At 42.1% G+C, this 17467-nt stretch overlaps 2 protein-coding genes across 3 annotated transcripts in view; one reads left to right on the plus strand and one right to left on the minus strand.

The window, feature by feature from the left end:
- Window positions 1-17467, plus strand: part of baiap3 (BAI1 associated protein 3) — a 52003-nt gene that overhangs the window by 22061 nt on the left and 12475 nt on the right. Inside the window, exons 3-22 of the mRNA XM_082529969.1 lie at window positions 2193-2280; window positions 3921-4004; window positions 4197-4304; window positions 4817-4876; window positions 7911-7977; window positions 8239-8452; window positions 8720-8764; window positions 11067-11144; window positions 11764-11869; window positions 12622-12729; window positions 12817-12909; window positions 13210-13313; window positions 13403-13520; window positions 13700-13824; window positions 14612-14702; window positions 16359-16415; window positions 16521-16618; window positions 16779-16830; window positions 16958-17109; window positions 17206-17329. Of these exons, the coding sequence (XP_082386095.1) occupies window positions 2193-2280; window positions 3921-4004; window positions 4197-4304; window positions 4817-4876; window positions 7911-7977; window positions 8239-8452; window positions 8720-8764; window positions 11067-11144; window positions 11764-11869; window positions 12622-12729; window positions 12817-12909; window positions 13210-13313; window positions 13403-13520; window positions 13700-13824; window positions 14612-14702; window positions 16359-16415; window positions 16521-16618; window positions 16779-16830; window positions 16958-17109; window positions 17206-17329 (1972 nt within the window). The remainder of the gene's footprint in view (window positions 1-2192; window positions 2281-3920; window positions 4005-4196; window positions 4305-4816; window positions 4877-7910; window positions 7978-8238; window positions 8453-8719; window positions 8765-11066; window positions 11145-11763; window positions 11870-12621; window positions 12730-12816; window positions 12910-13209; window positions 13314-13402; window positions 13521-13699; window positions 13825-14611; window positions 14703-16358; window positions 16416-16520; window positions 16619-16778; window positions 16831-16957; window positions 17110-17205; window positions 17330-17467) is intronic.
- Window positions 1572-7212, minus strand: LOC309704648 (uncharacterized protein). 2 transcript variants are annotated; one of them, XR_014276323.1, is made up of 2 exons: window positions 4296-4337; window positions 1572-1776 (listed from the first exon to the last, which is right to left on the minus strand). XR_014276323.1 is itself a non-coding variant. In XM_082529971.1 (2 exons), the coding sequence occupies exons 1-2, from the start codon at window positions 7020-7022 to the stop codon at window positions 1771-1773; spliced, it is 369 nt and encodes a 122-aa protein (XP_082386097.1). In that variant the 5' UTR covers window positions 7023-7212; the 3' UTR covers window positions 1572-1770. The 2 variants fall into 2 exon arrangements, 1 of the variants encoding a protein (XP_082386097.1); XM_082529971.1 differs by lacking the exon at window positions 4296-4337 and adding an exon at window positions 6660-7212.

The raw sequence follows: 17467 nt of genomic DNA on the forward strand, positions 1-17467 counted from the left end.
TACCATTTGTTTTGGGATTTTTGATGGGAATAGGCAAGAAATCCTGAAGCAAGTTTGAGTGTCGAATTTTTTATTGAGTAAACATTAAATAATGCTTAGCTAGTCTTACTGACTAATGGACATTCAACAAGTTCCAAACATATGCAAAAAGGTTGGGGTTTTTTAAAAGTTTTATTTTTATTTTGGGGATGTGTTGAGGGAAATTTGGGATTTAGTATCTGACCCAAAGAAACTTCAGATTAGATTAGTTGGGGATCAAATCACTAAGGCAAGATTCACAGAGGATTCAGGCTTTCCAGAATTTTGAGGTCAGGATATCTTTACTAGGGCAATTGTCATAGCAACTATAACCAGTCATCAAAAGACTAGCTAGCAGGGCTTTGACTAATGTTAGCATTAGCCAAGCTAGCTAATGCTTGTTACTAACTTTGTTTATATCCAACAGCTTGATTATTCACTGCAATGATCAATTACTCCTATAAAAAATAAACAGACGGGCCAATTCATGCTCTCAGGATATTTGCATAAAAAATTTAATTGACTAACAGCCATGCTGGCACTTCAGAAGTTGAATTTCTCTTGACTTTCGCCACGTGTAGCGTAAGAAAAGAGAATTCATTTCAGCAATGCATGACATCACCAACTCAAAGTGACAAGAAGTGAGAACACTGAAGCCTGAAATACAGCCATGTGAATCCTGCCATAATGACCAGTAAGGCTGCAATGGCTCAGTCACCTGAAATGAGTTGTCGACTTTTTATGGGTTGAAACTGCAATGAAGAAAATACTCTTTAGAAAATATTCATACATGATTTATTCCCTCCAAATATCTATAAGCTGTCACTTACCTACAAAAAAGATTTCTAACTCCATCAATTTTACAAACAGAGTCAGATGAAATGGCATCATGCCAATAAACTGCTTTGGTAAAATGGTTTCTTGGCTGTAGATTAAAAAAAAAACAACCACTGAAGGCCTAACATTAGACACTGATATTGGGAGGACTGACCTCACTGTCAAGCTGTACACCTCACTTTTCTTTTTTTTCTTTTTTTTGGGGGGGTATACCAAAGGCATGACACTCAAAGATAAATCAAATACCATTGCAATGCAGTGTTTTTCTCTTTATCCCTGTTCACAATTATAAACCCATAAAAAAAGACTATGTGGTATAGTTATAGCCATGCATGAGTGTTATGTTAAAATGAATGTTTTAGTGACTCTGATATGATTATAAAAGTTTACCCAAGGAAACTTTCACTTTTCCAGTTCAACTGGGCCTCACCCCAGTGGAAACTTCACCAACTCACCCAGCATGGCAGCAATTAGTATCCATTAAAAACCTCATGGGTTTACCATCTGCTGCCCCACCACTGTGATATTCAGTAAGTGCTGGGATGTGGGATGCTGGGATGCTAATAAAGGAGTGTGTCAGGGCCTCTGTGGACAGTTCTTTTAAAGTATGCCAGGATAAGAAAAGAGGTAGATGTGGTGGTAGGGTTAGGTGGTGGAGGTGAGAAGTTAAAGGCAGACGGCATGGCTGATCCTGATGGTTCCGCTACAGCTCACATAAGAGTGGCTGCCGGTGTCTGTGAATTCCATAAAGGCTGAGGGGAAGATTCCCCCTAGAGAGATTTGGACGATACTGGGAGAGATGGGGTGTAAGTGGTGGTGGTGGTGGTGGTGGGGATTCCCAAGGTGTTCAGCCAGCTCAGTGAATGTGCCCGAATCACCATGACAACTGGGGCTGGCGGGAGTCCGGGGATTCACTCACACCTGGAGGAAACAGAAACATCATTTGCATTTTGCACACAGCCCGGCTCATAGCAGATTAACATGGTTCATGCAGGGTGCAGACATGCTGACTTTTTCTTTTTTTAAGCTTGAGACAAGAGGGTGTTTGATAAGTAATAAAAAGCTGAACGGTAGGCGATGGAGTCCAGTAGTTCAACATTAAAAGAAAAAGATCCTCTTTATTGACAGATGCTTCTTCAAAGTGTCTGCAAACAGGATGCTGTGTGATCCCACAAATGTCACTGAATCCTGCTGTAATTACCATCCATAAATAATTTAGGTTGATCAGATTGTGTGGGTGTATAACAGAGTACAACATGCATTTCAACTCACTTTTTTATTTTCCCTCTCTATCTTTAGAGATAATCGATTTTCAATGTGTTCCGTCTACTTGGCAGGATTTCAGAGGAGAGCGTGGAATTCTTTGAGCGTATGAATGCCATCCTGCAGAAACAGGAGAACATGATGCGGGCGGCCCAGGCGGAGGTAACCCCCACCTAACCTCCTCATTTCTGTCTGTTACAGGCTTGAAACATGTACAGCATGTGTAGCGAGTGTAGATCTCTGCGCTGTCTTTCAGCCCACCACCATGACCACTCTGACGTCTATGGACAGACGGACTAGGTCAAGCAGGGCGCTCAAAGGGCTGGAAACTCGGCTGTGACAAACTGCTGTCGAGGCTGTGTTCAGTTTCTCCTACTGCCAAAGCTAGACAGTGATGCTTTTTAAAAATTTGTAGCAAATGCTTGATGATTTCATTTCCAAATTGCTGTATCGCTGTCAGCAAAATAGCCAATAAGCCCAAAGCAAACTGCTGACTGTGATCAAAACAGAAGGTATATTCACTCAGCATGCCATTTATCATATTGTCTTCTGGAAACATGATTTTTTTGTTTGTTTGTTTTGTTTTTCCCCTACCCGTCGGTGGCTAAATTTACGCTTATTTATTTATTTTGTTTGTGTGTGCAAGATAGAAAGACAATTGAACTCTGAATTTCTATTCCACCAGAGGGATCAAGTTGAGTCAGATTCATTTGTATAGTGCTATTCAAACACAAGGTAAGTCAAAGGGCTTTACAGAGGGCTTTCCATGCAAATGAAATTGAGTGACATCCCATTCTTAATACATTGGGTCTAATCCGATTTCAGCCCATTCCTTTCCACAAGGTTTAGGAGTTTGTTTATAGAAGTTTTTGACCATTTTTCCAGGAGCTCAGAAGAGTTTGGACATTGATGTTGGCACTGATTTACGAGTTGTCCCTTGTAAACCTGTCCATAACTATTGACCATTTCTCCATTCTTGAACCAGTCGTCAGTGGAAGTTCAACTTGAGTTCCGTTTCAACTTTCGGTCTGGTTGTGATCATGTTGTCTTTCAGCACTTTTTGATGTTGTGCAGAATACATTGCTGAATCAATAACTACAACCTGACTGGCTCCTGAGGGTATGGGGACAAGACCATAATGTTTTTATGCCTTTATAAGGTTCTTTTCATAGCTGTCATTGGTCAACAACAAACAAATATTGTACAAATATTTGTTGGCCAATGACTTTGACCCATCATCAAGAGCACATTCTTTTAGGCACGGTTTTTATCCTTGTGTTCAGTGGCAGGTTTGCTGTAATGTTCTTTTTGGAGAACAAAGGCATTTGACTACCCTTCAGTTTTTATGATTTTTTGACACCACCTATTACCTGCAGATCCTGTTAAATTATTTCATTTTTTATTCTTTTTCGCAAAAGAGAGCAGCTCTTAGGATGAGTTGTGCATTCATGGAAAAACTGCAAATCATTTGAAATCTGTGACACAGTAGGAATTTTTTAATTAGATATGTGTCTTGAAGATAATTTCCATGAAATTTCCTCAGTTTTCAGTGAGACGTCTTAGATTGTAATTTTTGCTTTTGTGTTTTTAGTTCAAAAAGATTATTATTTTTATATTGTTGTATTGATGCTATTACCCAAATAAATGGGCGTTGTACTTCTCCTACCACTGGAAGATTTTTTTAGGTTGAAAAAAAAAAAAAAAAAAAAAGCCAAACATGTATCTTATAAGTTCTTCCTCTCAACACAGCCTTTATCCAAGGCCAATTTTATTTTGGCTGAACTGGTTTTGTCCTCTCGCAGTGCCAAAGAGGGGCCTGCACAGTTCCACCACCCCAAGAGCATGTGGACCAGGCCTTTATCCCCGACAGAATCAGCAGGACAGAGGTGCGTGAGCTCAGCTTCTCTGTTTTCATCTTATTTCAGCAGGGATTAAATCTCAAAACTCACAATAACAACACAGTTGAGGCTTTTTATTCCTGCTTTTGATGTGCAGTGGAGCAGAACGCATAAGGGCAAAAGAACACGAGCTTTTTATTTTTGAAAGGTTGTTATTAACTGGAGTGTGTTTTCATGTAGCTGGACCTGCTTTATGAGGAAGCTGTGTACACGGTGGTCAACAGGGTTGGAGTGCCCTCACCCGAACATGTGAAAAGTGACGATGAGCTATTTGCTTACCTGCTGAAGGTATCTATTTGTCTGTCTGTCCGTCCGTCCGTCTTTTTCTCTGTCTCGTGGACACATGAGAAGAGCAGACTGTATTTCTTCAGCTTCATTAAATCTCTGTCAGTAACACTGATGGTAGCCTCAGAGAGAGCGTTATTTGTTGTGAGCGGGCTGTAAGAATCAGAGCAGATGCTCTTGGCTCAAAACTGATTAAACATCAAAGCCCAGTCACACTGTGTACTGATATTCAGCTGTTATATTACATTCATTCAGATGATGTCATGCTATGAATCGTAGTCTCCTTTTGTTTTTTTCTGAAGTGGGCATCTTTTTCTGGCTTTCTTGTTTTAACAGAAGGTTAGCTTCTGCCAGGGACTTTGACCGAATTATGTTTTTTTATATTTCTGAGATGGTTTGTTAGATTTAAGCAGTAACTCTGTTATCTATTTTGTAGGTTTTAATCTTGCTACCAAGAAACTCTAAGTCAGATATGGTTAAAAGGTCTTTTTTGACTGACACTCTCCTCCTTAAAGGTTTTTGATATGGGTGAGGAAGAACATGAAATCATTCTCCAAAAAGTTCAAGAATCCAAGGTGAGATTTGTTTGTGGTGTTCAAGCAAATTTTGTGTCTTCTGTTATAGGACAGGCAGAATTCAGCTGTAGTATTATGTGACTTCTATCAAATATTCTTTTTTCGGGTGAGCCTTTCACGATATCCCTAAGTTAAAGTGAAACATTGTAGGAAAAAAAAAAAAAATCCTGAAAAAAGTCAGCCATGCCCCCGCAGGAGGTGCAGAATCAGAGCACAAAAACAAAAATGTGTCCAAAATGTGTGTTTGATGTGTCCATCAAAGGCACAGGAATGCAGGGAACAGTTCATAACCCCTCAAGGGGCCGACCCGGAGGGTGATGGTCCAGAAATCCATAGTTCGTTAGAGGCCGGCGGCACAGGAGTTCATGATCAAACGGTTCAGGGGGCCAGCCGTGCGGACGGCAGTGGCGGCGATGGAGCAGGTCCGGGGGCCACCCACAATGGCCATGACGCCCAGCCAGAGGCCTGGAAAGTGGCCGGTGATGTCAAGGAGATGACCGTGGAAAAGCCAGCTGTGCTAGGCGTGGACGAGGTGGTGGCGTGGCAATAGCAGGACCAGACGAGGCAGGACCAGACGAGGCAGGACCAGACGAGGCAGGTCCAGCTGCGTGCAAAGGAGCAGATGGCGGCGCTGCAAGCCACAGGTGGTGGAGCAGGCGGTGGCTGAACGGACTCAGAGATGTCAGCAGACACGGAGAGATGCTGGGTGGGTGCTCCAGAACCCCCAGCTGACGTGGCACGAGGCTGGACAGACCCGAGCCCTCCAGCTGGAACATGCAGCGACGTGGGAGCCGCGGAGTGCTGAACAGACTGTTGAGCAGTTGGCTGTGCAGATGTTTGGGCTAATGAAAGGGGTATAGGTGACAAAACTGAAGCCTGACCTGGAGGCAAAACTGATGACGGAACAAATGACTGAGATAATAACTGAGCAACAGACTGAACTATGGAAAAAATGAGAGGTTGTAGTGACTGTGGTAGTGGTTGCTGACTTAACTCTGAGCCTCCAGAACACAAGGACAGGGGCTGGATAGGCTTGCCTGAGCCTCCAGCGGACACAGGAATGGGTGCAGGCACCTGCCAGACATGAGCCCACCCACCCGAGGAGTAGGTACGGGTGCAGAGGTAGGCTGTGTCCTGGCTGGCCTCACCCTGGGAGCCGGGACAGGTACCGGCGACAGCTGGGCAGCTGCTGTCCCCACCCGAGGAGCTGGTACAGGTGCAGGGACTGGCAGAGCCTCAGCCAGCCTGGAAACCAGAGCAGGGACCAGCTGGACCTCAGCCTCCCTCACCTGAGGGACTGGTACAAGTGCAGGGGAAAGTTGGGCCCGAGCTGCCCTGGGTGCAGGGACTGGAGCTCAGGAGCATTTTCACTGACAGTTTCTGTGTAAATGGGCTGGTGAGTAGCACCGTCCGGGGGTAAAGCCACTCTAACGGTGGACACAAAAGCATGGTGAGCTGGGTCAAGGTGAAATGGTTCTGAAACACAAAACTCAACTTGATTCAATGGTTCTGAGGCACTGAGTCCAAGCTAGCCAGTTTTAATAAGGCAGATGGTACTCTGTTGCTAGTCACATTTTCCAACTGAGGCACAGAAAAAAATACGGTGAGGTACTGGCGGAGCAACACTGGGAGTCTCAGACACAGAAGCAGGATTATCGAGGTTCAGAGGAGTCGGTTGAAAAACCAAAGTGTTCATAGAAGGAGCGTGATTAACCATGGATGAAATGGCAGTAAGTCTGGTACCAGAATGTGGAGAATGTGGCAAACAGTCATTTTCACTCACGAAAGTCATCTGCTCAGCTGCCGTGGAGCGATGGCGGCGTGAACACTGCCTTCTCCTGGAAGAGGGAGGAGACGGGTCGGCCCGCGAATCCTCCAGCGTTCTTGGCTGAAAATCCTCCAGCTCTTCACACAGGAGCGGCTGCTCAGGGTGGACGCGTACCATGGAAACAAGGAAGTCTTGAATGAGTGGGTGTAGTGCGCCAAATAGCCAGGGAAGTCCAGAAACCATTCTCTGTAACCGAATAGCTAGCTCCTCCTGGTATTCCTTAAAAGGCAGGGCAAACCACTCCTGACATAGAAACTCCACCACGTAAATCATGTCCTCCTGGAGCTCAGCGGAGGGATTGTGAGCTGCTGGGTCCATTGTCTGGTCGTAGTCTTCTGTCACAATACGGCTGTGTGCAGGCAAGAGAAGGACCCAAACGCAAACTCGCAGAGACAAAGGTAAACTCAAAAACACAGCTTTATTGCTGGTGTAGGGGGACACAAAAAAACAATACTAAACTAAACTAAAAAACCTAAAGCACAAGGAGCCACAGGGACCATCACACAGCTATGAGGGACTCTACAACACAACACTGACAAAGAGAAACACAGGGCTTAAATACACTGAGGGATAACGAGGGAATGAGAGACAGAAGGAGAGCACAGCTGGGAGCAGTCATGCTGGATGAGACAAGGGAAGAAAAACTAGAAACACTGACATGATACACGGACCTTCAAAGTAAAACAGGAAACACACTGACTGAACTCTAGACAACTTAACAGCAACTGGGGAGACGGAACATAGGAACCTGAAACATGGTACAAAAAGTCACAGTAGACATAACATGGAACGCAGGGAAGCCATATTACAAAACCTAAGAACTAAACCTATGATAACCATAACTGAAACCTAGGGAAATAAGAAACAGTACAACAAAGGACTCAAAACATGAACCATAATATAAAAAACACAAGAACTCAAAAAGCTGGGTCAGAAAGACCCAGAACCGTGACAGTAACAAGTAAAAGCTACAGCATGTTTTTTGGGGCTTTTTGGCTATTTACTTGACTGCCACTTTGCACTTTTTAATATCCACGTAAAGAACTTTGAAGTGTTTTGAAATAGAGGTTGCCTGAGTTTTACTGACTTTTTACTTGAAGTTTATCAGGAAATAGGAAGTTATTGTTTTTTAAAATTCATGCCCATCATCCTTGAAATATACTCAGATGTTTTAAACTAAACAGGCATGAAATTCTTTTTCCACAGAGAGCTAATTTTTCCTTGAGAGTTTCTGTTATGAAAGCAAAGAATCTAATGGCCAAGGATGCAAATGGTGAGATATTTCATTCATTACATGTTCTTTTTCTAATATTTAATTGAAATGCTTCATCCACTCACTGTGATTAATCACTTTACTTCTCTACTCTGACACTTTGTACAAAAAGAAGCCAATAAGCCTAAAGTGTAAGGATGAGTGCTGATGTTATAATCCAAGTAATCTGATATCATGTTTACTCTATGACCAATGAACTATGCTAATGAAACAGCAATAACAGTAACTATCCAACACTGTCTTCTGGTTGTCACCCTGCAGGCTACAGTGACCCGTACTGCATGCTGGGCATCCTCGTGGGCCAGAGCCCTCGGGAAACGGAGGAGAAGAAGGAGAGAAAGTTCAGCTTCAGGAAGAGGAAGGACAAGCTGGAGAAACGCTCCAGCACCAAGGAAGTGTTACCAGCCAGGTGTATTCAGGTGACTGAGGTCAAACCTGAGACTCTGAACCCAGTGTGGGACGAGCACTTCGTGTTGTGAGTATAAGACAAATTCTAACCTTTATCAGAGAGCTGCACACGCTGGTATGTGTGATATGCAGGAATCACGGTTTCATTAGTTTCACACTAACGCCCAAAGCTGCTAGTTATGTGACCAGTGCGCCACAATGTCATTTCTGTGAAAAGAGCCACTGAAGAATTGAGCCGATTATTGTCAGTGTTGCTGATGAAATTGAGCGCTTAAACGATGATGTTTCCGGGTCTTTAGTTTTTTATTGTTGCTTTGCTGTTGTTGTGTTCTAGTGAAATAGACGATGTCCACAATGACCTCTTACATCTGGACATATGGTAAGATAATTCAATTCAACTTTATTTCCTATTAATGCAGTGTGTGATCTGAGGAGACTGTGCATAGTAATGCCAAGCTCTTACAGCTACAAACATAACCTACAGTATATTTGATTTTGCTTTAATGCCAGATTACTACATTGCATTGCAGAAATTTAAAAGAAAACATATATGGAAGCAGAGAAACAAGAGGTGGTAAATAAATATATTAAGTATACAATAACTGATTACTTTATCAGTTAATAATTAGATCTATGCAAACTTTTGAAAAACATGACAAATTGAATTATTCTCAACTAATGTGTTTGATTTGATCAGTTAGCTGTCAAAATCTATTGATATACAATTGAGTTAATTCTTCTGCTCTTGCTCTTGACTAAGGCGGTCGCACTTTTCTCCTCTCCTCCTCCTCCTCTCCCTCAGCTTCCCTGCTTAGCCTCTTATGTCCTTGTCTAGTCTCGTGTTTTTTTGTATTACTTTTCCCTGGAACACTCTCTCTGTTCTCTAAAACCTAAAAGAGGAATTATGGATTGGATCAACTGGTCCCTAAATGCAATTGACACCCCTTTCTCAACGAGAAGTTTGGGCTTGGGTGAGCCTGAGTGCTGAAGATATCTACCTATTCGGAACCATGGTAACAGGGTTCTGGCGGATCGGAGCTGGCTTGGCCCTGACTTATCAAAGAATTAAGAAAGCGGAACCAGCTGTTCAAACCCCACAAGGCTGCCCGCTGGGATTGGAACGATGGGAAGAGGCGTGAGTTTCTCAAAATGGGCTCATTGAGTGCAGCACGGATAAGATCTTGGAGAGGCTACGGCTGCTGTGAATACTCAGAATAAGATCTCTGACTGCAGACTGGATACATCTCAGAAGGGCTAGCTCGGAATAACATCTCTGGGCGCAAATTGGATGACATCTCGGGGAGGCACACTGCCGTGAGTTCTCAGAAATCTGCTCCTTGAGCACAAGAAATGACAACATCACAGAACGCAAGTATGGCGAAGCTCGCGGCTCTCCAACGGGAGATTGAGAGACCAGTGTTGGACTGTAGAACTGCTTTGAAATTCATATGAGCTGTTCGCACTAACGTAAAAAGCACCATCACCTCATGCGGATACCCCTTTGGCGCCAGCTGCGTTCGCAGGGCTGGAGCCGAACAAAAACACCCTGATAACGACTGTGTTTAGTCTGTTCCTTCCCATTCCATGCAAGGCCACCTGGGTTGGCTGGAAGACTGTTTACTTAGCCTAGCAGGGCGAAGGACACTGTCTCAGCTGAACTCTGGACACGCACACACAAACATATACACTGATATGCACACACTCATCCCCCCTCCCTTTCCAAACGCCTTCGACGCTTATTCCCTTCCGATGCTGCACCCTTTACCCACCCCTGTTGCTTGTCATGTGTTTCTTTGGTGTATTAAGAGTTTTTTCATGTGCTATGTGCAGAGGTGTTTTTTTCTGTTCTCAAACTGATCTCCCTGTTGGAGCTCAGTCTGGAGTTATTTTTTTCTCCTTATCTTTCCTCATGTGGGGCATTTTCCATTGTTATACCTCTCTGACCTGTCTTCCCCATGTGATGTTTTGTGTAATGTATATATGGTCGGAGTGTAAGATGGCGCTGCCATTGAGTGCAATAGGTCGGCAGCCTTATGAAATTTCCCCTTGTGGGACTAATAAAGGTATATCAATTCAATTAAAATTAAATGTAAGGCAGCATACTCTTTCAGCTGAGAAACATAAATCATCACATTTTGGGTTTTTTGGAAAATTAACAGTCAAAAAAAGTTGATATTTTGTATTTGAGCAACAAAATCCTCTAAAATAGCTCATCACTGCAGCTCTAGAAAAGTCACAGAGCTCTATCTTTTTTATTACTTTGTCAAAAGCTTTACAATCTTCCCAGTTTAGTGCCTGGTTCTGCTCACTTTGTCAATTTTAGCAGATCAAAGTTTTACAAGCAAAAGAGAAAACGTCCAAAGTGAAGCGAAGCAATCATCCTTTCTAATTATGCAAAAATGTAACAATTTTATCCGCATCATTCAGTGTGAATATCATTACTATGCAAATCAAATAGCCTGTTAAAATGTGATGTTCTAAATTACAAAATGTCCCCATTATTCAGCTGTTACCGAAACATTTCCTGCCTCTTGTCATGGTAAAAGTTGCTTTTCTTAAACAACAATGGGCCTTGATTATAGATGACCTTCTCTTCTCAGTTTATTACAGCGTCTTACAGCCTCTCATGTTTTGCAGTAAGTGAGAGTGTAACAAGCTTTTATTTGTCTTCTTTCCTTCAGGGATCACGATGACGACGTATCTGTTGCTGAGGCCTGCAAAAAGCTCAATGAAGTCAGTGGACTTCGAGGAATGGGCAGGTAGAAAAAAGTACTGCATGCTAACTACAGTAATTCTGGATTTCCAGCGTAATTTTGTCAGAAATCCTTAAAACTTTCCTAATTTTGGAAACAATTAAACTTGTTAATTTGTGAGTCCAGTTGACATTGCAACAGTAAAAATATGAGTCATTAAATATGTAATTTCCATGTGAATTATTCCAGAAGTTCCAGCTGATGAGTATAGAGACCTGGTTTGTCTCCGCATGTTCAAAAAGCTGATAGCAGCCTACTTGTTAATTTTACGGGATCATTTGGTATTTGCCCTTTGAAAGACTGACATACAGAAAACCCTGGTGCCAATAAATCTGTGCACACAGAAAACATGAGGAGATCTGCCAGGTCACAGAGAGACTAATAAATAGCAGACATGTCTAATGAAAACCTGAGAATGCCAACCATAGCCAAGGGATTAAAGGATCCTCATCCCGTGGTGAAAAATCTGCAATTTTAATCCAACAAGAAAGTAACAAGTGGTCAGCTGGCATCAGTAAATAAATGCAGTATCTCTAATTGTGAGTCACACATAATGAAGGCATTAGCTAAATGCAGAAAAACTGAAAACTCACCATTTACTTTGTTCCTCGCATTTTCCGCTCAGGTATTTTAAGCAAATAGCAAAGTCGGTGCGTGCGAATGGATCTGCATCATCGGGCTCTGAGGAGAATGTAGATGACTTCCTCGGATGCATCAATATTCCTTTGAATGTGAGTGAACAAAGTGCAACTGTCTCCGCAGAGAAACCACACACAAGCTTTTCTTCTTTCAGCTGCTCCCTTTAGGGGTCACCACAGCGAACCATCTGCCTCCGTCTCACCCCAATCCTTAGCATCTTCTTCCATCACACTAACCCTCTGCATGTCTTCCTTCACTGAATCCCTGAATCTTCTCTGTCACAAATCTTCTTTATCCTCCTGCCCGGCAGCTCCATATTCAACATCCTTTGTACATGTCATCCTCCTCTGCACATGTCCAAACCATGTCAGCCTTGCCTCTCTACCTTTGTCTTCAAACTGCTGAACCTGAGATGTCACTCTGATATACTCATTTCTAATTTTGTCCTGTCACTTCTGGTCACTAACAGTCTTACCGTCTTTAACTCTGCTAGCTTCCGCTTGGCCTCTTTTGGGCTTTTTTTTGTTGATTGGTTGGTTATTGTTTATTTGTTTTTTTCCAGTGCCACCACATCCAAAGCAAACATCATAGCACGTCTCCCACCATCTTGTAAATCATCTCCTTCTCTTGCTGCTATCCTTCTGTCACGAATCACCTCTAATACTTCACCCGCTCCATGCTTCTTCCCTTCTCTTATGCTCAATCTGTGGCTTCAGATGGTTTAGCCCATTAATTCTACCCCTGCCCCTTGCATCTTCAAAATCTCACACAAACTCATATACATTAAAGGACATACTGTAAAAGTTTTGTCAGTATGTCAAGTCAAGCTGCTTTCCTTCTTCAGGAAATTCCCGTTATGGGCTACGACACCTGGTTCAAGCTTGAGCCACGCTCGAGTGCATCTAAAGTTCAGGGAGAATGTCACCTGATTCTGAAGCTCTTCACCAGCCAGGTATTAAAAGTACAACAGTTATTCATTATATAAAAATGTGTCTTCCTCTGTGTACGATAAGACTTCAAATGTTCATTTGACCTTCAGAGAGACACAGCTTTGTCTAAGAAGGAGACAAATGTCTCCATTCACAAGAAACTGCTGAGTCAGATTGTGGAGTATGAGCATGCTCATGTTAAGGTGAGTTTCCTTTAGATGGTTTTTTTTCTACGCACACACTTTTATAACAGCTTCTATTGTTTTCTGTTTAACTATTTAGTCATATTTTTTATCATTAAATGTAAACTTATACAGATGGAAATAATCCTGCTGTCAGAGAGTGAAAGGCAGGGTACACCCTGCATAGGCTGCCAGTTTATCACATGGCTAAAATGATTGTATTTAGAAACAAAGCCTCAAAAGTGCACAAACTGTACAAAGAGTTTCTTCTTACATTGAAGTGTGGTTGAAATGACTGTAATCTTCCACATGTATTTCCAGCGAGAGCCGTACAACTGGAACGGGCAGGTTTCTCCTCCAGCATGGACTGTGCTAACTCACCATGCTGTGCAAACTGATCTCTCACCTCTGCAACAGGCTATTATGTGAGTATTAATGGAGGAATAAAATTGATCAAATGTTATATGAACGCTTTAGCATCAGGAGGAAGGTGCGTGTTTTATTTTTAATGCAGTCGCTGGCAGTGCTACAGCAGCCACCATCGGACCCAGAGGGTGTGCTACTCCCTGCTGCTGCGCCTCCTGAGGACTATCGATGCAGAGTGGGACCCTCCCGCTGTGCGGGGAGACCTAGTAGGTTCTACACCATTGCTCCCCCAACAGGGAAAAAAACAAAAACCTTTCATCATCTAGAAACAGTCACCTCATTAGCTCAGCTCCTCACTGACATTCATCAAGGTTTTTGGTTCAGCCAAAAATGTCTCACAGCCAGTGTACTAGAAGCTATAACTGAGGGCCCTTCCTGTGTCCAGGAGAGGCAGCTGTCAGACAGCTTCAGGCTGTACACAGAGCACTGCCTGTGCCTGATGAAGAACATGCGTCAGGTTTTCCCCTGCACCAGCGCTGCTGCCATTACACGCTACGAGCTCATGCTGAGGTAAAGGCACACCACCATCACATCACGCACTCGCCCGTGCTCTCATACCAACATGTTCAGCCATTCACCCCAACAAACACAGAGAGACTACAGAGAGTCACACTCTGTGGAGGAAGCAGTGTTGGGTTCCTTACTCACTAAACAATGTTTTAAATGTCATTGTTCATTACTCATGTCAAAAGAGCTATAACACCTTTTCCTCAAAGCCCAATTTGTTGTAAAAAAAAAAAAGAGACTAACACCTGACTAATGTACCAAGAGGGAAATTTTAACTAGAAGTCTTGGATAACTAGAAATGAGAAGCCATCGACAAGCAAAATCTGGATCAGCAAGAGAAGAATCGCCATCTTTTGGCTTTTGCTTGTACGTAGCAGTGACCAAAGGAAGAAAGTAAGAGCACAGAGATGAGGAGTCTGTATCTTATAAATTGCAGTAAAAGCAGCTAATTATTGAAGTTCATGTGCCTGGTTTGGACTAATTTAGAGGCGACTGGCTTTTTATAGAAGCTTTTACAGTAAGAAGTCTTGCTCTGCCCAGTTATCAGCACCTCAAGGGAACTCTTTTCTACACTCTGAAACACACACACACATAAAGTGACTCACTAACAGTTAAAGTTATCTTTCTCATTTTCTCCACAGATATGCAGAATCTTGCATACAATTAAAGTGCAATAGATATAGCTTTTATATTTTCTGAGGTGTAAAGAACATTATGTTACTGTATAACTGCTTTATGATATAATCGCACTCATACATTGTCGCTGGCTTTTTCTGTCTGTGACTGTCAGGGGGATTGGGTACATGCAAAACATGCGTGCCTTTAAGACTGTGTGTCCTCTTCGAAATGACCTGCATCTCGACATCACTACTGCTATTAAGGTAACAAGAAAACCTGTGTGGGTGACTCATGAAGTTTTTGACCAGCAGGATTTTTTTAATGTAGTACATAAATTAATTGTTGTCCTTCATGCATGTACTTATGAAACTTTATTAGGTACCAGGTGCTAGAACTGCCCTAAAAAAACCTTGCATGTAAAAAACCTCAGTGTCTACCTTGATGGTTCTTTTAAATTGAATAAGCAGGTGAGTGCAGTAGTCTAATCCTGCTTTTTTCAGTTAAGACAGCTAGTCAAGCTTCTCTACACTGGCTTCCTGTCTCCTACAGGATCCAATTTAAACTTTTACTTTTTGTTTTTAAGTCACTTAACGCTGGAGCCCCTTCTTACCTGTCTGAGCTCCTTTCTGTTTATGCTCCAGGAAAATCCATTAGGTCTAGCTCAAAATTAATGCTATCCATCCCACGGACTAATCTCAAATCTCGTAGCGATAGAGCCTTCTCTGTGGCAGGTCCCAGACTTTGGAATAGTCTTCCCCAAAATATTAGATCTGCACAAACACTTGATCAATTTAAATCACTACTAAAGACATATTTTTATGCCCTGGCTTTTAACACACTATGACCCAAGCATTTTGGTCTTATTTAATAATCTTAGTTATTGTTTTAATTCTTTTATTGTCCTATCATTGTTTTATATTGTTATTATTGTTTTACGTTGTTTCTTTTTTATGACATTTTTATATTGTTAAGCACTTTGTGCAGCATCATCTATCTGGAAATGTGCTATATAAATAAATTTGACCTTGACCTTGACCTTAAATCTTCATAGTGTAGATTCAAGAAGGTGCTGGAAATGTTCCTCACAGATTTTGGTCTATATTGTCATGAAGGATCTGCTGGGTGTGGATACAGTTTGAACACAAACTCGTTTTCATGTTTAAAAAACTGTTTGAGATGATTTGAATTTTGTGACCTTGCCATGGAGGACATGGTCAGGTACGCTGTGACACTGAAATGATGCTCATTTGGTACTAAGGGCCCAAAGTGTCCCAAATAAAATATTCCCCACGTTGTTAAACCAAGAGCAGCAACTCAAACTATTAATACAAGGCTGGATGGATCAGTGCATTCATGTATTTAATGAGAAATCCTGACACTAGCATCGGAAAGAAAGTGAAATTCATCAGACCTGGCAATGTTTTTCCAATCTTCTATTGTCTGTTGACCTTGTGTAGATATTTTTCTTAGTTGACAGGAGTGGCACCCAGTGCCATTTTATCTTTTTCAGACCATTCTCTGTAAAACCTACAGATGGTTGTGTGGGAAAGTCCAGGCAGATCAGCAGTTTCTGAAATTCTGAAATAAACTGACAACCATACGTGAATATTTTGAGTTGCTGTCATAGCTGGTTAGCAGTTGAACAGATGTACCTAATAACCTAGTCATTTAGTGTACAGAGTGTAGTGATGTACTGCATATCTGTGGATGTCATTGTTGGTCTTAATGGAGCAAAGTACCAATAAAATATGGAAATATGGATATTAGTTTTAAATGAGGAAGTAAATGTGTTTAACACTTGAGCTTTTATTGATTCATAGAGTGTTTTTGATGAGAAATGATGAATGTAAGAAATACTTACTAGTCAATAAGAGCCCTTTACTTCAGCCCAGTTATTCTCCTTTTAATCTTTTGAACAGAAAGGAACTGCTGAGTGGTACGAGAGCTTAATCACTCGATATAAACCAGAGGAAGGAGTAAGCTTGTTTTGGTCCTAAATCATAGATATCCTAACATCTTTTACACAGTGTACCTTGAGTTTTTTCATCCAGGGTGATGTTCATTATATTCTGACAATGCAGACTCTGGAGGAACAGCTGAAGAAGCTGGTTCAGGTGATTGATGCTGCATGTGCAGATGTCCAGAGGGCCCAGAACATCTACAATAAACTTTTCTACAGGTGAACAGCAGTTTTCTGCAAGAAATCCGAGGGAGAAAAAAAAACAACCGATAAGTGTCATGCTATATTATTCAGTGGTGACACACTGATTTGTGTGCTTGGTTGTTGATGGGATTTTTATATTTTTCTTTGTTTGTTTGTTTGTTTGTTTTCTCCACAGTGCAGTGAAAGTAGATTTCTTCAGCATATCATACAGACTGTTGGAAAAGCAGGTATGTCACTGAAAATGATGCGACAGGTCACTGTAAACATGACATGACAAGTCTTTCTGAGTCATATGTTGTTGTTGCTGCTAACTTTTACACGGATGAAACACGCTGACTTCCTTTGACCTGACAGGTAGCTGATGATGTGAACGTGGCGATGGAGCGGGTGTGTGGGACTCTCGAGCAGGAGAGCTCCAGACTGTCTCAGACAATGGGAGAGACCATCTTCGAGCTCTTCGTGTCCTTGAAAATCCTCAAAGGCTTTCGAGAGTTTCTTCCTCTCAAGTTGGTTATCCTTTTGACTCCAACGTCTATTGATGTAACAATGTAAAAGGCTCTGACTGGAAGTCATGTCCTAATGAATGTATTTCTCTTTTACAGGGATGCTAAAATGTTGGCCTTGACAGGTTTCCATAACTGGTTCAAGTCCTCAATTCACAAGTGGCTGCAGATTGTTCACGACAGGTCCTGTGACAGGATTCGCAAGGCAGTGGAAACAGATAAGGTGAGAAATGGCATGAATAATAGAAGGAACATAATAGACTCTTTCTCAGAAAACAAGTCAACTTACAGAAGTACTGAACATGCAGGTGTGTAAAATATAGCTGTGTGCCACATAGAGTAGGTCTAAAGCTTTAGAACA

Source organism: Aulonocara stuartgranti (assembly GCF_965226115.1).
Source record: "Aulonocara stuartgranti genome assembly, chromosome: 4".
In the NCBI taxonomy this organism is placed as follows: Eukaryota; Metazoa; Chordata; class Actinopteri; order Cichliformes; family Cichlidae; genus Aulonocara; species Aulonocara stuartgranti.